Source organism: Diospyros lotus, chromosome 8 (assembly GCF_014633365.1).
Source record: "Diospyros lotus cultivar Yz01 chromosome 8, ASM1463336v1, whole genome shotgun sequence".
In the NCBI taxonomy this organism is placed as follows: Eukaryota; Viridiplantae; Streptophyta; class Magnoliopsida; order Ericales; family Ebenaceae; genus Diospyros; species Diospyros lotus.
The window spans coordinates 32,324,540-32,342,616 of NC_068345.1; the positions used below are offsets into that span (position 1 = coordinate 32,324,540).

Below are 18,077 nucleotides of genomic sequence, written 5' to 3' on the forward strand. Positions count from 1 at the left end.
CACCAAACTTGCACCGCTCCGTCAATTCTCCGATCTACAGAATTCTCCAATGCCCCCATCCGATTTTGCATCTCCCCCATCGTTGTCAACACCTGATGGAGTTGTGATTCCATCTGTTTCATTCGAGTTCCGTCTGCCATCTCCGACACCAAATTGTCACCCAAGATGATGCTTTGATACCAAATTGTCAGATTACGATTCTGACAAGAGATAGTTTCCTCGCAATTCAGTAAGGATTGCGTGGGAACCAACGTATTAAGAAAGAGAAAAGAAGAATAAGGGGAGAGAATTGGAGAAGAGAGAGAGAAATTGAGAGGGAAAATGAATCAATTATCTTTCCAAAGTTCCTTTCTCTGGACGCGAAGGCTGGTTATATAATACCCAAACCTTGGCACCACTATTTGGTTACATTTGAATTAGGCCCATGTGCTGTAACTGCCAACCTAATTCATATTACTATAATATCCTATATCCTCCCCTTATTACATACTAGTCCCATGACAACCAATAACAACTAATTAATATTTTTTCAACCACTATAACGACAAAAAAATATTTAGATGAAGTACAGCAGGAAACAGCATCCAACATAAAAAAATAATGCTAAAAATCAGTGGAAAACAGTAAAATAAGAGGTTAGGCAAAAAAAAAAATACACAGCAGACTTTATCCAGCAAAAGACAAAAAACAAAAAGAGAAAAAACACAGTAGGATGCACAACGCAGTCACATAGCAATGAAAAAAAAAGTGATGGAAAGCAACACGCAAGAATATGAAATACAAAATAGGTCACCGGAGTAGGTTCGCCTGCCTCCGGCAACCCTGGCAATGAAAACAGGTGGTTGGTGTTGAGGCCCACAAAAGCAACTTGTTTGTCTACTAATGAGTCTGCACAGAAGGCTGTCAGCCCGTGAGTCACATGTGCATGACACAGCTTCAGCAAACATCCAGCAGCCACCAGCAGGCTCGCCTGACGCCAATATGCACTCATTTGGACAAGAAACTACCCCTATGATCACAAATAGAGATAAAACAATTTTGGGGGATAAAAACAAATAAATAAATACCTATGGTTATTGTGGCAGAATCAATTTGTGGAAGGGGTTTGTAGTCAATGAATAGAAGAAAATGATTCAGTGAAAAGGGTTTTCACTTCTCTCAGGAGAAGTGTGGGTTATGTGATTCTTGATTTGTGGCATTTGAGTTTGCTTTTAGGTTTTTAAGGGTATTAAAACATAAAGTGCATGGGACTCGCACCTGCACCTTTGTCTGAGGCACACGCAACTCTGTCTGAGGCACACATCTCATACAATTATTACAATGTTGAATTCATAAACAGAACTATATGTAGTTCCTGAACCTTTAAGTCTAGTAATGTGTGCACACCTCGCAAAAAAATATTGTGCTAACCATGCTAATTAGAGCAATTATACCTATGAAGCTTTACTCTTACAGAATTAGAGTAGCCTAAGTCAAAGCTTATATATACAAAAACATTACAACAGATTTTAACTTACTTTAAGTTTAACGAAATTTAGTTGGAGCCACATTAGCTTATAGTTTCAGTTCAAACCAAGTTACCTAGAGCAAAAATATATATACAAAAATAGAAATACATTCTTATCATCCTATCCACTTTTTTCCTTATTTAACCTAAATGATACAAAATTATATCTCATAGAATTATTCTAAACAAACAAATCTAAAATGAAACAAAAAGCTGTTACTTTTCTCAACTTTTCCTATAAATATAGCTTTATATTTACATCTTGCTAATAAACTAAAATACAAGAAACAATTACAAGTTGAAAACTAAATTCACAACCAAAAAATTAATTAGCTATAATTTACATTTCATTTTTTCTTTAAATTGTATTTCTTCAACAATTCTAATCAGGGTATTATTACTCAACAACAATCACAAGGCTTAATCCTATTAAGTGGGTCAAATCTGAAGTTATCACATTATATGGAATGGTCAGCATAAAGAAACAGCTATCTAAGAACATTACCAAATCTGCATTTTATTACTTTTTGTGCAAAGAAGATAAAGCTTTCTAATGAATTTGACAGCAAAATCTGAGTATGTCAGAATCAAAGACATACAATAACCCCTACTTGAAATCAATATATGAATACCTAAAAAGAAAACAGAAAAAACATGGTTTTGGACTGGCCAAAAAATGAAGACCCAAGAAAGATTAGTAAATAAACAAACAAGATGAAATATCAAAGTACAGTTCTATGATTGTAGTGCATACAGATAATGCAGCAATAGTGTGACCACTCAAAAGACGTTGTGCTTGTCGAAGAACAAGAGCTAACGCTGCAGGTGTTGACACCCCACGTGTATTTGAAGGCAGTTCCCCTGTTGTCAGATCTTCACTGTTGCTTGGTGACTGATTTGGAAGATAACCTACCCACGGATGCATATAGATGTATATATTATTCTTCAAATAAGAACAAGATGAGATCATTTAGGCTACAAAAAGATTATCACCATTCTGTGATAATGCTTGCTCCATGCGGCTCATGAACTCTGAAAGTGTGTGCAGAGAATCAGGAATGGGCTGTCAATTGGGAAGAAAATAAACATAAATAAAACAAACCAATGCATGTCAAAAAAAATATGATAAGGAAGATGGAATAATTTTTACCGCATTAAGAGAAGGGAGAGGTACAGCTGCTCCAACTGGGATTTGCAAAGCCGGGGGCAAGGATTGATTTGGTAAGGCATGCCCAGGCTGTGCCTGAGTACCAGATTGGCCCTGAGGGCCAGTATTATTTCGTGCACCTTCTGTTGCACTTCCTTGAGGAGCCTGAAAAGCAGTACTGAACTGTAAAATTTAACCAACAGATGAATCAGATAGCTGATAGCAGATACTTCCAAAGAACAAATAGATTTCCCAACCCACTTTGACAACCCTAAAGGTAATTAATATTAATGTTCAGAATACTGTTAATGTGCATCCTTATTGTCTCAAACCTAAATATAACAAAATCAAACACTCAGAAGGTGAAATAAGGAAGGCCAAACCTGCATGGTAGGTTGTACACCGCCGATAACACCGGTTGCAGTTTGGTTCCCAATTCCAATAGAATTCAAAACTGCCCCAATAACCTGAAAGCCAGGCAAGAAAACATAAAGCATTCAAATGATGACTCTCGATGGACAACATCAATAGTCCAAGGACCAGAAACACACCCTGGACAGATCTGGCACAATGCCTTCACCTTGGTCCCCAACATTAAGGGTCCCAAGTACTACGCTATGTGATATTTGCCCAATGCGTGGACCTGCAGCATTTGCATCTTGTCCTGCCAAATGACATAGAAAAGTTCTCTTTGTTTGAACTAAATGAAATCCTGTATGTAAAGTTCACAACCAGGTAAAGGAACATAGCCAACAAATGAATACCTCTATTACTATTAATTGCACTCGTCTCTCCAGAACTTGAAACAGGAGGAGGCTGCAATTCAGAAGGCTGCCTGGCAACTAAATGTAACGTATGCCCATTTTCAACATCTACTCAAAGTCAAGGCTTTATAACACCAAAGAAAACATAATGGGCAACTCTTAGACATTAAATTGGATATAATGGCCTTACAAATGCTAAAGCCATGGATAAAGATGCCAGAGGCCCACCTAGGGAGATTAAGGCCTGTGATTCTTATTATGCAAAATCAAGGGATTACAACACAAACCTATAATACAATTAGGCCTTGACATGGAATGAAATCAGAAACCAGTATGACTGTGCTTTATCACAAAGAAGAATAAATAAGGAGACTATCTATGACCAGAACATTGTTAAAACTTTGCAAGACAATCTATTTCCAAACGTGAAGGCCTCTAAAATAACCAACCAACAAACAAACAATCTTGAAATCAGTAAAGATGAAAACCTTCTGCTACACCAACATAGTCTACCCCAAAAGGTAGACAATATTAGAAACTTCACCAAATAATGATACCATTGGAAATCAAAAGGGAAGAGAAAAGGATGAAAAGAATTTTATGGGGTCCACCCCCCCATTTATGGCCTTTCTTATAATTACTTATCAAGGGAAAGAAAGAAAACAAAATATAGAATGTTGTACTTTACATGAATGCTTATAGAGCTAAGCCATCAAACCATATCAGTCTATCATTTTATGTCAACAAACACTATAGAGCTGGCAACAAACAATACATGCAAAGTCCTGAAAGTTTGCCAACATACCAATGTGCACATTCCTGAAATTCCACCATTCCCTTTTACCACTACCATGCATAATTTTAAGATCCGGGTCATCTACACATGATTGCAGAAACAAATCATAATTGATTGAAATAGTAGGATACGATATTCGGAAAGCGGGTGATCATCTTTCAACACTTTTCCCCTAAATATCAACCGCTGCTGTCCAACTGGCAAACCAATTTCACTGGCAATTTTCTCCTTGAACAGTAAAACTGGAATCTGAAATTGTACAACATCAAGAATACATAAAGTATAATTCATTAAAAAGGTCCAGTACATATACTGGAGAACTAGTTCAGCTAGAAGACTGGCCATGCTTATGTTACAAGGTATTAAAAAAAGGTCCAGTACATATACTGGAAAACTAGCAAAATTGATATAATAGTTACAAGGTACAGCGATATTATCATTTGTTACTACATTTTTCAGTGACTTGTTTTACTTGGAGTCATTTTTATCTCTTTTTGGTCTCCATTCTACCAGCTTCTGGTTTGGAGTATAGCGGACAAATTCCTTGAGTTTTGTACAAAGTCAAGTCTTTGGAGTAAGATAGGAAAGCCTTCGAAAATTCCAAAAACTCTGCTTCGTCTTACAGAAATCTTGTCGCCATTTTGAAGAGGGTTAAGAGACAATTTGTCCATTGTTTGTAGTTCTTTCCTGAGATTTTTGGATGACTTGTCGTAAATTATAGGGGTTTGTTTTGTTACAGATACAGAGTTCACTCTTTTAAGGTGTTTCTTCCATTAATATTTTTTATGTTTGAGATGGCTTAGATCTACACAACAAAGACAGACCAATACATGCCCAATAAGGAGAATGTCATGACCCCAAGGATCCCCAAGGATAGATTAGTAATATGTATTATATGTGTTTCTCTTTTGGTTGTACTCTTATGCTGTAGATGTTAGTACCTTCATTTGTTGAGCCTATAAATAGGCTAGTGTAATTAGAGAATGTATGTTATTGAATGATATTTGAATTTCAGACTTTCCCCCTCATCAATTCTCTCTCAATTTCCTCTATGATTTCTTTATTATTCCCTCCCAATTTTCTGTTCTCTCTCGATCACCTCTGTTATCGCACTCTTTCTGCTCTAATTCTCCATATCTTGTTGTTTTATCTTTTTCGATTTCTCCCAAATTTCATTCTAAACCCCTAGGTTAACCCTAGATATATGACAATTTGGTATCAAAGCCAACGATTCTTGGTTGTGATTTATGGCGATCCCTTACAGTAATTCCTATCTGACTTCATCAGAGATGGATCATAACTGAGCAAAGTAGCAAAACCAATAAAGATGAGCAAGGCGATTTTCGGTCGATTCTCAGCTTGGATTTGAAGGCAAAGCAAGGGGTTGATTTCAACTATGAATTCGATAAATTTTGTTTGAAATTGGAAGGCAATGAAGAGTCGGTGACCCTCGGCCACTGAATTAAGATTGAGGTGAGTTTGACTCACGAAAGCAAAACATGCCAACATTTTTTTACGCGAGTCCAAGCAACAAAGTCGATCAAAGAAGGCACGGGACCTGACGATTGTCTTTCAACAGCCAATACCTACAAATCTAGGCAACTCCTAGAAGCAATGATTCAGGTGATTTAGAGGTGATCCTAATCCAAAGCCAATTAGGTCATGAAAAGTTATGGATTCAAGATGTACAGAGCTCCTATTCCTTGGTCTCCGACTTGTCCTGCTATGAGATTTCTGCCATGGCTGACAACGCACGCATGAAACAATTAAAGTCTCAACTGCAACAGAAAAATGCTACAGTTTCAATTGGATACAACAAAAATCATGGGGCAAGCTAGAATCATGAGACATGGGAAAAGAAGTTTGATAGTACACTTGCACAAGGAAATCGACAACCAAATTCACAAGCAAATGCAAAACTTTGTAGTGATGTTGTATAAGATGTATCAGGTCAGTATTCCAGCTGAATTCTTTTATAAATCAAGTGGAGATATCTCAGATGACTACCTCGGAAGTTCTAATAAAGAGATGATTGATTCAAGCAATCAATCATCAGGATTAAACAACCGTAACAAAGAATGTTTGGAGGAGAGAACTGTTGAAGGTGAACCTCTGGAATATGCCAGCCAACAAAAAGAAAAATATGCTAATGAATTAGCATTAGATGGGGCAAATTCAACTGAAGGACCATCCATCTGTGCGAATATTGGTGTTAGAGTCCTTTCTCAGATTTCGGACTTATGGAAAACTAAGGAACAATCAAATTCGGAACAAAACATTGATTCATTAGATAAGCCACTTATGAAGCAGGTTAGAGCTAAGAGTGGCGATGCATGTAACATCTATCCTAGGCTAGGTCAAGATTGTGATGGTCCACATGCAGCTAAAGAAGGTATGGGTGAACAATTAGGACCTGAACAATCTTATATTGGTTCTAGGGAAACTAATCCTAAGGCTAATAAACGTGAACAGGCACTCAACGAGGACTTGGACCAAAGGAAGAAGCTGGAGGTTGTGAAAAGGCATTCTTTCACTAGAACTTCTATTGGGAGCAGTGTTCAAAAAGGCGGCTGCTGAGGTGTTAGGCGGCCCTTGGCCGCCGCGATTTCATGCTAATCAACATCCTCGGCGTCAGGCCCTTTGCAGCTCAACCTTGATATTTTCTCCTCTTTGGATTTCATCATCGTCCCTGAAGGTGCAAAATTTGACGTTCGTAAGAGCTGTGTAGAGATGGTCAACGAAGGTCCAACAAGTGTCCTCGCCTCTGAAGCTCAAGAACATGTGATAGCTGTCGCTACTCCTAAAAGCAGAAGAGGAAGAGGTGGGCTCTTTGCCTCTTGTAGTAGTAGTCATTGAATAGAGGGAGCAAAGATGAATGGATCTACTGGAGAAAACTGGAGATCAATCAAAGTCTACCTCTTTGATTTATCATTAGAATGATTGGGTAGAAACTAGAGAGCATCATCAACTTTGAAGTAGATGGAACTCATCTGGGAAGACGAGAGAAATTTAGGGGGGGAGAGAGAGCAACCAAAGCAAAGCAAAACATTGGTCAAAAGGCACATATTGTGTAACATCCCGCATCAAGCGATAAGAAAGACCAAAACAACTTACCCTAATGGGTCTACGCGAACTTCCCAGGGATCACCCATTCTTAAGCTTCCCCAGTTCAAGCACGTTAAACCCGAGAGTTCTTCGCCTACATTCAGCCCAAAAAGTATCCAACTGATGTTGTTTCCTTTCTTACTTATTATCGATATATACTACCCTTCTCGGGGCTCTTGGGTATTACATTCTCCCCCCTTGAGCACATGACGTCCTCGTCATGTGACCTTACAACTGGTCTCAAATCTTCTCCCATTTGGAGGTTGTCATCCTAAAAACCTGTCAGGAGCCACTTCTTATTCAGGCTCTCGCGCCTCAGTGCCACTCCCCACCCTCATCGGAGCGCCTTCTCCAAGGGTCAGCTCTGATACCACTTATAACATCCTGCATCGAGCAATAGGAAAGACCAAAACAACTTACCTTAATGGGCCTACGCGAATTTCCAGGGGTCACCCATCCTTAAGCTTCCCCAACTCAAGCACGCTTAACCCGAGAGTTCTTTGCCTGCATTCAGTCCAAAAGGTATTCAGCTGATGTTGTTTCCTTCCTCACTTATCCTCGATATATACTACCCTTATTTGGTCTCTTGGGATACTACATATTGAATGGGCAACTGCTAGGAAACCTGGGCAAAATTTCATAGGAAAAAAAGTCATGAAAGTATAGCACCATGGGCAAAATTATTGTTAATACAATAATTTGATTTGTCTGTGACTTACTATTAGATGAAAGCACAAAATAATGTGAGGAAGCAACGAATGATACAAAATAATGCAATTTTATGTTGCATTATTGCTGAAAACAACAGTTTTCCTAGGCCCTGCCTAGGCGCTAGGCCCCAGGCCCTAGCCTAGCGCCTGGCGCATTTTAAAACACTGATCAGGAGGAATGGTTTTGGGGAAGAAGGTCCTAAGGATATTGTTCCTTTGCCTTTGGTTCCGGACCAAGCTGAGGGGTCCTTGGCTTGGGTTAAAGTAGCTATCAAACAGTCCCTAAGGGTGGTTTTGGCAGGGAAGGAATAGTTTAAGTGGACTGAATAGAAGGACTACCATAAGGTTTGGGAGAGGATGGAAGAGGAGGTTGTTGCTGAATTACTTATCATTACAACTCACTGGCATAATTTCTATATAAAGACCCTTGAAGAATACATTTTACATTTGTAAGAAAAGCAAAACAAAAGGAGCATAAAAGTGAAGAGGAAGTGGCCTAGAAGGAGAAAGAAAGAAGGAAGAATAAAACAAATAGAGAAAGTTGGGATTGGATGAAGAGCAGTGGCCAATCGCTGCAAGTTATTGGGGACAAAAACTCTTTCAAGGAGGGAGGAATTGGCACGACCTAGGGATCCCCAAGGATAGATTAGTAGTATGTATTGTGTTTCTCTTTTTGTTGTACTCTTATACTGTAGTTGTTAGTAACTTCATTTGATAAACGTATAAATAGGCTAGTGTAGTTAGAAAATGTATGTTGTTGAATGATATTTGAATTTTAGACTTTCCCTCTCATCAATTCTCTCTCAATTTCCTCTCTAATTTCTCTATTATTCCGTCCCAATTCTCTGTTCTTTCTCTCGATCACCTCTGTTACCTCTTAATTCTCTATTATCTCTCTTTCTGCTCTTATTCTCCCTATCTTGTTGTTTTATCTTTCCTGATTTCTCCCAAATTCCATTCAAACTAGGTTAACCTAGGTACATGACAGACGAGCAGCTCAATCTGATACTGTCTATATTGACAGTACTCCCAGAGCATGCAGCCACCTAAATGTAAGTTCAGTTGGAACAATAAAGAACTATATTGTTTTTAAATGAGGATTCTTACACTTCATAGAGCAAAAACAAGAACTATGATGCACCCCAAGTAGTTAGAGACGCCTTAGTTTACCAAAAAATAAAAGGTTGAACAATGTTAAAGCCTATATTATGCATAACTAGAGGTTTTGTAAAATGTCAAGTACAAAATACAGCCGATACTAAGACTAGATTAGGGAATTACCATTATTAGGATTTAGGAAGTTAACAACATGAACAGGTAGTAAATGTCAATTAAAAAACAGAAAGAAAGAAAGAAATAACAAGAAAAAAATGAAGAAACCAAGTAACTTACATTTTTATCCACTTTAAAGCTATAGATCTGTGAATCTAGAGTCTTTAAATTCAGCTCCACCATTGATTCTGAGTTTTCGCCATAAACATCACTTGGACTCGAGCCTTCAATTGAATGATGATCTGCCATTTATGTTGAGAGGAAGCTGATTGCTGAAGAAGAACAGACATGGTAGCATGGAATAAAAGTCACTTAGATCTGCTATACTTGGTTCAAAAGATGTTAGTATGTTACACAAATATATGTTTATGGATGACATACAGTTCATATACCTAGTTGTTTAACTTTCATTTATACCTAGTTGTTTAACTTTCATTTACAGTTCATATACCAACATTAGCATCAACACCAATAAAAGCATGCCAAACTATAACATCAGCTCTTATTCACCAGCAAATATCTCACTCAGTTTAATAAGATCATGATAAACTTTTACATATTACAACTAATTCAAAAATGTTGCAGATTAAATTGTAAGTTCATAATTGAAACCATATCCTCCCCGGTCCATCACCTGTCATGAAAAATAAAATCCATTATCTTCATCAAGAGAGTTGCATCTCCATAAACAGTTTACCCTGCCTAGAACAAATATCCCCAATTGTAACATCCATGTTGCTTTACAACTAGCACAACAGAAAACGCAACTTGCCAAAGGCAGTTGTAAACAAGTTGTTTAAGGTCTTCTCCTGCTTCTTGTTGTAATTCTTGTAGAACAAAGAATTTAAGTTTCACCACTTTCAACCACTGCTTACCAGCTAAGGAAGATGGTGCTAGCTATAGTGAGAGGACGTCCGGAACATTACATCAGGTAACATTAATGATCCATGGTCAAGCCAGGAACCTTCAGCTCCCACGGGCCATACAAGGTCTTTTGCCAGAGTTGGGCAGTCTATTCCCAAAACTAATGAGAGCATAAACAATCAACCTATTTGCATTCTATCCCACGTGAATATTAGGCGCCAGGTAGTGTATCCAAACTGCTCGTAAGGCAAATGCATAGACAATTTTTGCGTTAGTTAAGGCAACAGGAGAAGAAGCCGATAAATTTGTATATCCTTCACACACAATGCACGCTTGTCCGGAACAAGAAAAACCCTAAAAGTACGGTTTCAGGAAACGTTCAAAAAAGCGCCCGACCGACCTTTGAACCCATATCCAATAGAATATGAACAACGAAAAAAAAAAAAAGAAATCCAATGTTTAAGCAGATCAAATTGAAGGCAGCGATATGAGCGAAACTTCAAAGTTGAACCATTTGGTTAACATAGGCCGAAATGTTATAGCAAGTCAACCTCTGGACAAATGAAATGAATATATACGCGCACAAGGGTTTTCCGGATAGGGAAAAACGAATGGCGAGTTACAGTACAAGATAAACACGGATATGGTTACACATACAGACCGTAATAGACAGAAACGTAGATATCGGACCTGTTTGATTCGGAAGAAGTTGAACAGGAGACGGTGGAGACAAGTAAACCGAGAGAAAATGTTCGATCGTAGAAAGCAGGGGCAAGTGGCCGCACCGCCTCGCTGGGGTTTCTTCGCGAAACGTATGCGATCAAGATCTGGTGCTACCCTTTTGATTCTTCTGGTTTGAGCCAGCACGGCAATACCCTTTTGCTTTCATCCATCTACATGTTTCTGTTTATGGACTCTACGGTTCCAGAAGAATCTAGATTTCCACCGTTGAAATTTCGTCAACGCATCATGGAGGCAACGACGTCGTAGGGTTACCAGCGATAATAGAAGAAATGAAGAATAAATTCCTTGGAAAAAATAAATAAATGAAGTTTGGTGCCTTTTCTATTTTGACCATTAAATTTTAATTTTTTGTACTCACTAATATTTGAATTTGTTTACAATGTGATCACATTTAAATTTTTTTGACAAGTTCTTCATCAGAATTAGTGAAGTGATGCTGATATAGCAAATAGGAATAACAATTGCAATCAAAATCATGGGAACTGAATCAATTAAAGCGATTAAAAATCGTTTGACTAGATAATGGTTTGGTTTAGGGAAAAATTAAACATTATTTCAATAGATATGGTTTGCTTATGATTTTCATTAAATCCAAACTAAAATCCAAATCGAAACTGAACCGAATATGTAAATAACCTGAACTGAATATATATATAATATATTTATTTATTTAATATATTATATATAGACATAATATATTTATTGACTAGTGTTTTTTCTTACAAGTATTTTAACTAATGCATTATGAATATATAAAATAATTAACAAATAAAAATAAAACATAATCTTAAATTATTTTATTTTTATCAATCAAATAATTATTAATAAAAATAACTAATTCAATATTTTAAAAAAATAAAATCTAACAGGAGATGCCCCGACTTCCTTGTTTCCCTAGGGCAAATGAGCCAAATCCCCAATATGGATCAAACTAAAAAAATTATAATTAAAATTAAAATCGAATAATTTGGTTATAGTTTTTAATTTTTAAAATCAATGAGTAATGGTTTTGTTTTGGTTTTAATGGTTTAAATTTGGTTTAATTATGATTTTGACAAAAATCAAAACCAAACTGAACCATTACTAACCCTAGCAAATAGAAAAATTCACATACTAATTATATAATAAAAATCAATTAGATGTTATTACACGTTAGCGCAAATTAAACTCATATCTCTCTTTCTGTGTTTGCCACCCCCAACTTCTCTCGTTCTTCATCGCTGTTACAACCTATTGTTGTCACCATTTGAAATTGTTGTTATTATCTCCATCATTTATCTCCTCTCCTACGCCTTTCTTTTTCTTCTACACATTTACAGCAAAATTCTTGCATTAATCTCTCATGGCAACTACACTAAACACTAACCAATATAATTCTAATCATATGAAAAATTTAAAGTTTGGTTTGTACTAACATAAGACAACATTCTATTATTTTTTATTGTATAATTAACATATGGGTTTTTTATTTGTCACACCAATGCCACTTCACTAACTCCAATTGGGGCTTGTCAACAAAATTAAAATGTGATCACATTACAAAAATTTTCAAACATTAACGATCAGATTATAAAAAATTAAAGTTTACTCATCAATGTAAAAAATTTGTGATATTTAATATGATTTACCCAATAAATTACTAACTTTGGAATTAGGAAATGAACCCTCAAACTAGAAAGAACTTAATACTTTCCAGGTAATAGATTTATAACTTTAATAAATGGTAGTGCAGCTGATGAAGTGTGTTATTTGTGTTCGAAAAGTTTTTTAGAAGCATCTTTAGTTTATTTTTTGTGATTTGATGATTTGTCGTCTGTTTGATTCGTACGTTTACTAAAGTAAAATTTATAGTTTTATTAAATAAGGTCTCTAACAAAATTTTATTTAAAAGAAATAAATAATTTGACGAGTTAATCTTATGAAGGGTTTGTTTACATACGAACTCGAATGGATGCCTAGTGTTCTATCGCTTAAAAAACACTAGTTCTGTCCCTAGGGGCATAGCCAAGTGGTAAAAGGGTAGGCCGAAAGCTTGTCTGAAGGTTCCTAATGTGGGTCCTTTTCCTGAGGGAAGCAGAATGCTTCTTTTTGGGGGAGGACCTTAGAAGTGATATTAGTGGTGTTAAGGCCGACCACCTTGATCATTTGGGCACATCCATCGATTTACCTCCTCAGTGTAGTTATAGGGGCAGGGTGACTGAGAACGTCAGTAATGGAGTGTAATCCAAAAACAAAAACGCTAGTCTTATCTCTTGTGCTTAGGTCTTCTTATTTTTAAATTAAAAAACATTTTTTTATGCTTTTAGAAATATAAATAACCGTGATATTAACAGTTTTGGGACATTTGGATAGGTTTGGGCTTTCTAATTTATTCACTGGGTTGATTAGCTCCGAGGCAAATAGGGATAAGTTAATATTAAGAGTTTTTTTTTTTTCATATCAAGGGTACTAGTGATCTGAGATCGTGCAAGGACGATAATTTTAAGTTGGTATTTTTTGGTCTGATCATAAAAAGAAAAAAAAAAAAGAAAATTCTTTGGGATCTCAAAATGAGATAAAAAATAGTAAATAAAAATATATATCATGTTATGTTTAATATATGCATTTTAAGTGTTAAAAAAACACAAAACATACGCCTTTTATTGTCACATTAACCATCAAAGTTCATATTTCATTTAAAACTTGTATGTCCACTATTTATATTTTGTTTATATTATTATATAAATAAGCATCCTCTTTTAATATTACGAAACGAAACTGTATCAATAATACAAAAATAGTCTTAGCATTACATAAAAACAAATTTTTATTTAAAATTAACCTTAACCGTAAAGATAAAACAAAAATAAAGCTCTAATTATTAAGCCAAGTATCAGAGCAAAACTGGCCCTCTTACTCAAAACCACAAAAAAAAATTGATTAATATTTCTTGAAGCCTTAAACATTTCTTACAAAACCATCAAAATATATAGGGAAAAGCTATTTGTATAGAAGGCGGTTACAGATTGCTTTATATGGGCGTTAAAATGATCAATTTGTCCCTCTAAAAAGTTATTCAAATGCCCCAATCCCAAAAGGCCCAGCCCCTCTCTCTCTCTCTAGCTCTCCCTCTTGCAGACACCTAACGGCCTCAACCTCTCGACTGCCCTACCACCGCTCCTCTCTTACTTGCGCGCTCACGACCGTCGCCCCACCATCCGGCCATCCCTCGGACACACGACCGACTCTCTCTCTCTCTCTCTCTATCTCCCTCTCGCAAGCACTGTTAGCCCCACCCGCCTCTCCCTTTCACGACACATTTCCGTCTCCCAACACCGTCGGCTTCACCATCGTCTCGCTCTTTCTCTCTCAATCGCTTTGACGACTGTCGGGGAAAGGGTCCCCACTCGCCACCCAGAAACCCACAAATCCCTAAAATCTCCAAAACGAAACCCACAACCCCTATCGTCTACAGTCGCGCCCAAGTCTCACCCATCCGCCGCCCACTGCATCCGCCACCTCTGGCCAACGCTCCTGGTATGTAGTAGTTTGAGTTTTATATATTTGCCTATATCTTCACAAAATAGCATTCTTGAAAGGCAAACATTCATTGCGTGGTGTTTTGTCACTTATTCATTGAAAATTAGAAATTTTATATTAACCTGGTCTTCCTATTCTCCCGTGATCATCAAGATTGTGCTTGGGAATGGGAAGGTCGTTATTCATCTTAGTATAGATAGAATGCCATCATTTGGTATGGTTAGGGTTCCATACTGGCATACCCTCATTTCATATGGTTGGTGATCTTGGGAACAGTTTGATGCTTAATATATGTGTGTGTATATATGTGCATGTCCCACCCAACTGATCTTGAAGTTTCTACTTGCATGTTATGAAGAGGGTTTAACATATTTTTGCCCATCTGTTGGTTTTGGCCAGTTACTGCCATATCTAAGCAATCGACTACCATTACTACCTCTTTTAATAGTAATAGATATAGTAATAGCTTACATTTGTGATTGAGAGGAAATGCGTAACACTCTCTCTCTATAGAAGTCTTGTTATTATGAATCTTCTTTTCCTTCTGTTGTTATTAATTGAAGTGCAATTTTTAATTCACAGTGTTACAATGACGAGACAAAATGCAGGAGTATGTCATAATTGTAGACGGTGCGGGCACTACTTTGCGGCATCTCCAACAAAGCGGCCATGCCCATTGTAATAACCAGGAATCTCTTAAATGGTATTTTATGAAGGGTATAAAATGAATTATCAAAAGAATGAGGCTATAGGACACACTATCGCAGTCTTAAGTGACCGAAATGACCAAATGGAGTACCCTAGACCCTAGATTTTTAAGAAAAATAGTATGGTAATAACGAGTAATACGAGGTATGATTTTAGACATAAAAAGAAGTTAGATCGGGAACAGTTCCCGGTACAGCCATCTACCAGGTTGAGAAAACTGAATGATTGTAAATGATGTAATACTCGAGATTTTTAAATTCAGATACTTGAGGAAATATGATATTTTAAGGATTGTGGATATTTGGAGACAAAAGTTCAATTTCTAAGCCAGGAGCAAAATCGAAATTTTTTAGATTCGGGTAAAAGTGCAATTTACCTAAAATTAGGGGTATTAGCGTAATTAATCCATTCTTCAGGGACTAAAATGCAATTAAAAATTAGCCCGGGGACTATGTTGAAAAGGGTCTAAGTGAATTACCCAAAAGTTCGGGACAAAGTGTAATTCTTGAAACCTTTTTACTATGGACATTTGGGAGATTCAGGAAAAGCCTCATAAATGACTTCTGAAATAAGGAAGAAGTCTTATGATGATGTTAGAGATAAAATGAAGCCTCATAAATGACTTATGAAATAAGGAAGAAGTCTTATGATGACGTTAGAGATAAGATGAAGGCTCATGATGACTTTAGAGATAAAGATGAAACCTTATGATGACTTTAAGGATAAGATTTTGATAAGATTTTGTTGGATATGCTTTGATTTGGATAAAGATTTAATTTGAATAAGATATGATTTGGACATGAATGATTGCAGAAGATCTTAGAAGATTTGGAAATGATTATATAAAATTTTAGAAGATTTAGAATGATTACAGAATATTTTAGAAGATTTGGTAATGATTATATAATATTTTGAAAGATTTAGAATGATTGCAGAAGATCTTAGAAGATTTGGAAATGATTGTATAAAATCTTAGAAGATTTAGAATGATTGCAGAATATCTTAGAAGATTTGGTAATGATTATATAATATCTTGGAAGATTTACAATGATTGCAGAAGATCTTAGAAGATTTGGAATGATTGAAAAAGATTTTGAAAGATTTGAAATGATTGCAGAATATGTGTTTCTTGGTGGCTAAGTTTCCAAAACCTATAAATAGGGGTTTATGGCTAAAGGTTTCTCATTTGAAATTGTGATAAATTCATGCTAGACAAAAGTGATTCGGGTTTAGTGGATAGAGGGCTTTTTAAGTATACGCGAAGCATCACACGCACAGAGCACTTGAGCAGCGCATGAGGGCGTGTAAGGAGGTGGTTTGGTCAAAAGACTTGAGGAGTTGCACGAAAATCGAGGTTTGACACAAGATTCGAGATGTTCTGAGTTTCATTTGAGGTGAGTGGTTTGATCCTAGTTTTACCTTATTTTGAAAGTATGTTGGATGTGTGTAATGGGTTCAGGTGAGCGGTTTTACCCTCCCGATTGAACCAATTTGAGTGGGTGGTTATACCCTCCAAAACTTGGGATGTTATGCTTATGTGTTTTACTTATGTAATTTTGGCATCAAATGCATATTGAACATGTGGTATATTGCATCAACTGTTTTTACTTGCAAAAGAGTCGGTGCATGGCATGTGATTTTCATATCATCGGGGCATTGGTTTTGGTGTCGTTGTTATGTCCTTGAGGGATGGGATAAGGTCTTCTTGAGAATGGGACAAGGTTAATCCAAGTAAACGAGTGACACGGTAGGGCACTCGAGGGTTAAGTATGTCGCGGCAAGGTCAACCCCAACGGTGAGTGAAATGGATTTTCCACGGGAGGTTGAGTATGTCAGAGAGATTTTTCAAGTTAGACGTGTTGCATGTTGTTGTGTCTGTATATGCCATGCTCGTGTGTCTTTCATGCATTCAGTATACTGTTTTATGCCATCCCTTAGATGTTTTATTATCTAATCTGGGTTATGCCCCTGGAACATTCAAACATTCCAGCCAAGGACTGCTGCGAGGGCAAGAACGTGGCCAGTTGAGACCAACGATACTTAGCTTGCTGGTCATTGTATCATTTTGGAAGCTTTAGTATGTATTTTGGTTGTGTATGAACAGTAGTATGATAATATTGTTATCATTTGGTAGTTTTGTAATAAGTGTTTCGGTGTAGAAACACCTTGTATGAACTCGTGGTAGGCCACGGTATTTTGATGTTAATGTATCCGCTGCGTTATAATATGTCTCGTTTAGTTGTTAAGATTATTGATCTTATTAGTTAAATGGGCAAGACTGGGGTTCTCGGGATTCGTTATCTGCACGTGAAGATTATTCTTGAAATCACCGCGCGTGATGAACTTGGAAAAAAAAAGATTCCCCAAAATACCCTTATAGTGACATGCCTGGCGAGGCGAGGTGTTACACCCATTGTGTAGACAAGGCATTGTAAAATGTTTTGAGGTGGAAAAATAGTCCATAAACAAATGAAGGCTGTTCAATATTTATAGTATTAAGTGTGGATTTTGAAAGTGGGTCGAAGAAGGTAAATCAAGTGGTAGTGCTTCAGGAAAGTCTACAACCAATTTTCTCGTGGAAGAGTTTTCTCGCATGTTCCAGACACTAGCTCAAAGATATGAAGAAGATGATGTGGAGATTTCAATGAACGTAATAGTGTGCAAGGGAAAAGGAAGTGCGAACGAACATAATAAAGGAAAGGGGTTGGCATGAATATTGTGGTTGACATTTGAGAACTGTATTTATATATGCGTATGTAGTAGTAATTTCTTTTAGCTGTATTTGAGAATAGTTTCTTTTAGTTGTTTTTTAAGCTTGAGCAAATCTATATTTTGTGAACATTTTCAAGTGAATAGTTTATTTTACTATTTTTCAGCTTGAACTATGTATTGTATAATTTCTTTCAAGTGAGAAGTGCAGTATGATGGTCATCAGATGATA

General features: G+C 36.7%; 1 protein-coding gene across 6 annotated transcripts in view; it reads right to left on the reverse strand.

Annotated features, from left to right (window-relative positions):
• LOC127807185 (ubiquitin-like domain-containing protein CIP73) overlaps positions 1-11,062 on the reverse strand; it is a 49,056-nt gene extending 37,994 nt beyond the window's left edge. For 4 of the 6 annotated variants that reach the window (XM_052344852.1, XM_052344851.1, XM_052344850.1 and 1 more), the window contains exons 1-9: positions 10,856-11,062; positions 9,422-9,573; positions 4,346-4,463; positions 3,419-3,526; positions 3,206-3,318; positions 3,038-3,121; positions 2,658-2,837; positions 2,501-2,570; positions 2,262-2,416 (exon numbers count right to left, since the gene is read on the reverse strand). In XM_052344852.1, coding sequence (XP_052200812.1) covers positions 2,262-2,416; positions 2,501-2,570; positions 2,658-2,837; positions 3,038-3,121; positions 3,206-3,318; positions 3,419-3,526; positions 4,346-4,463; positions 9,422-9,550 — 957 coding nt within the window. In that variant the 5' untranslated portion in view covers positions 9,551-9,573; positions 10,856-11,062. Of the gene's footprint in view, positions 1-2,261; positions 2,417-2,500; positions 2,571-2,657; positions 2,838-3,037; positions 3,122-3,205; positions 3,319-3,418; positions 3,527-4,345; positions 4,464-9,421; positions 9,574-10,176; positions 10,402-10,855 lie in introns of all 6 variants that reach the window. The other 2 variants (XM_052344848.1, XM_052344849.1) reach the window with 2 other exon arrangements.
• Positions 11,063-18,077: the final 7,015 nt, after the last annotated feature.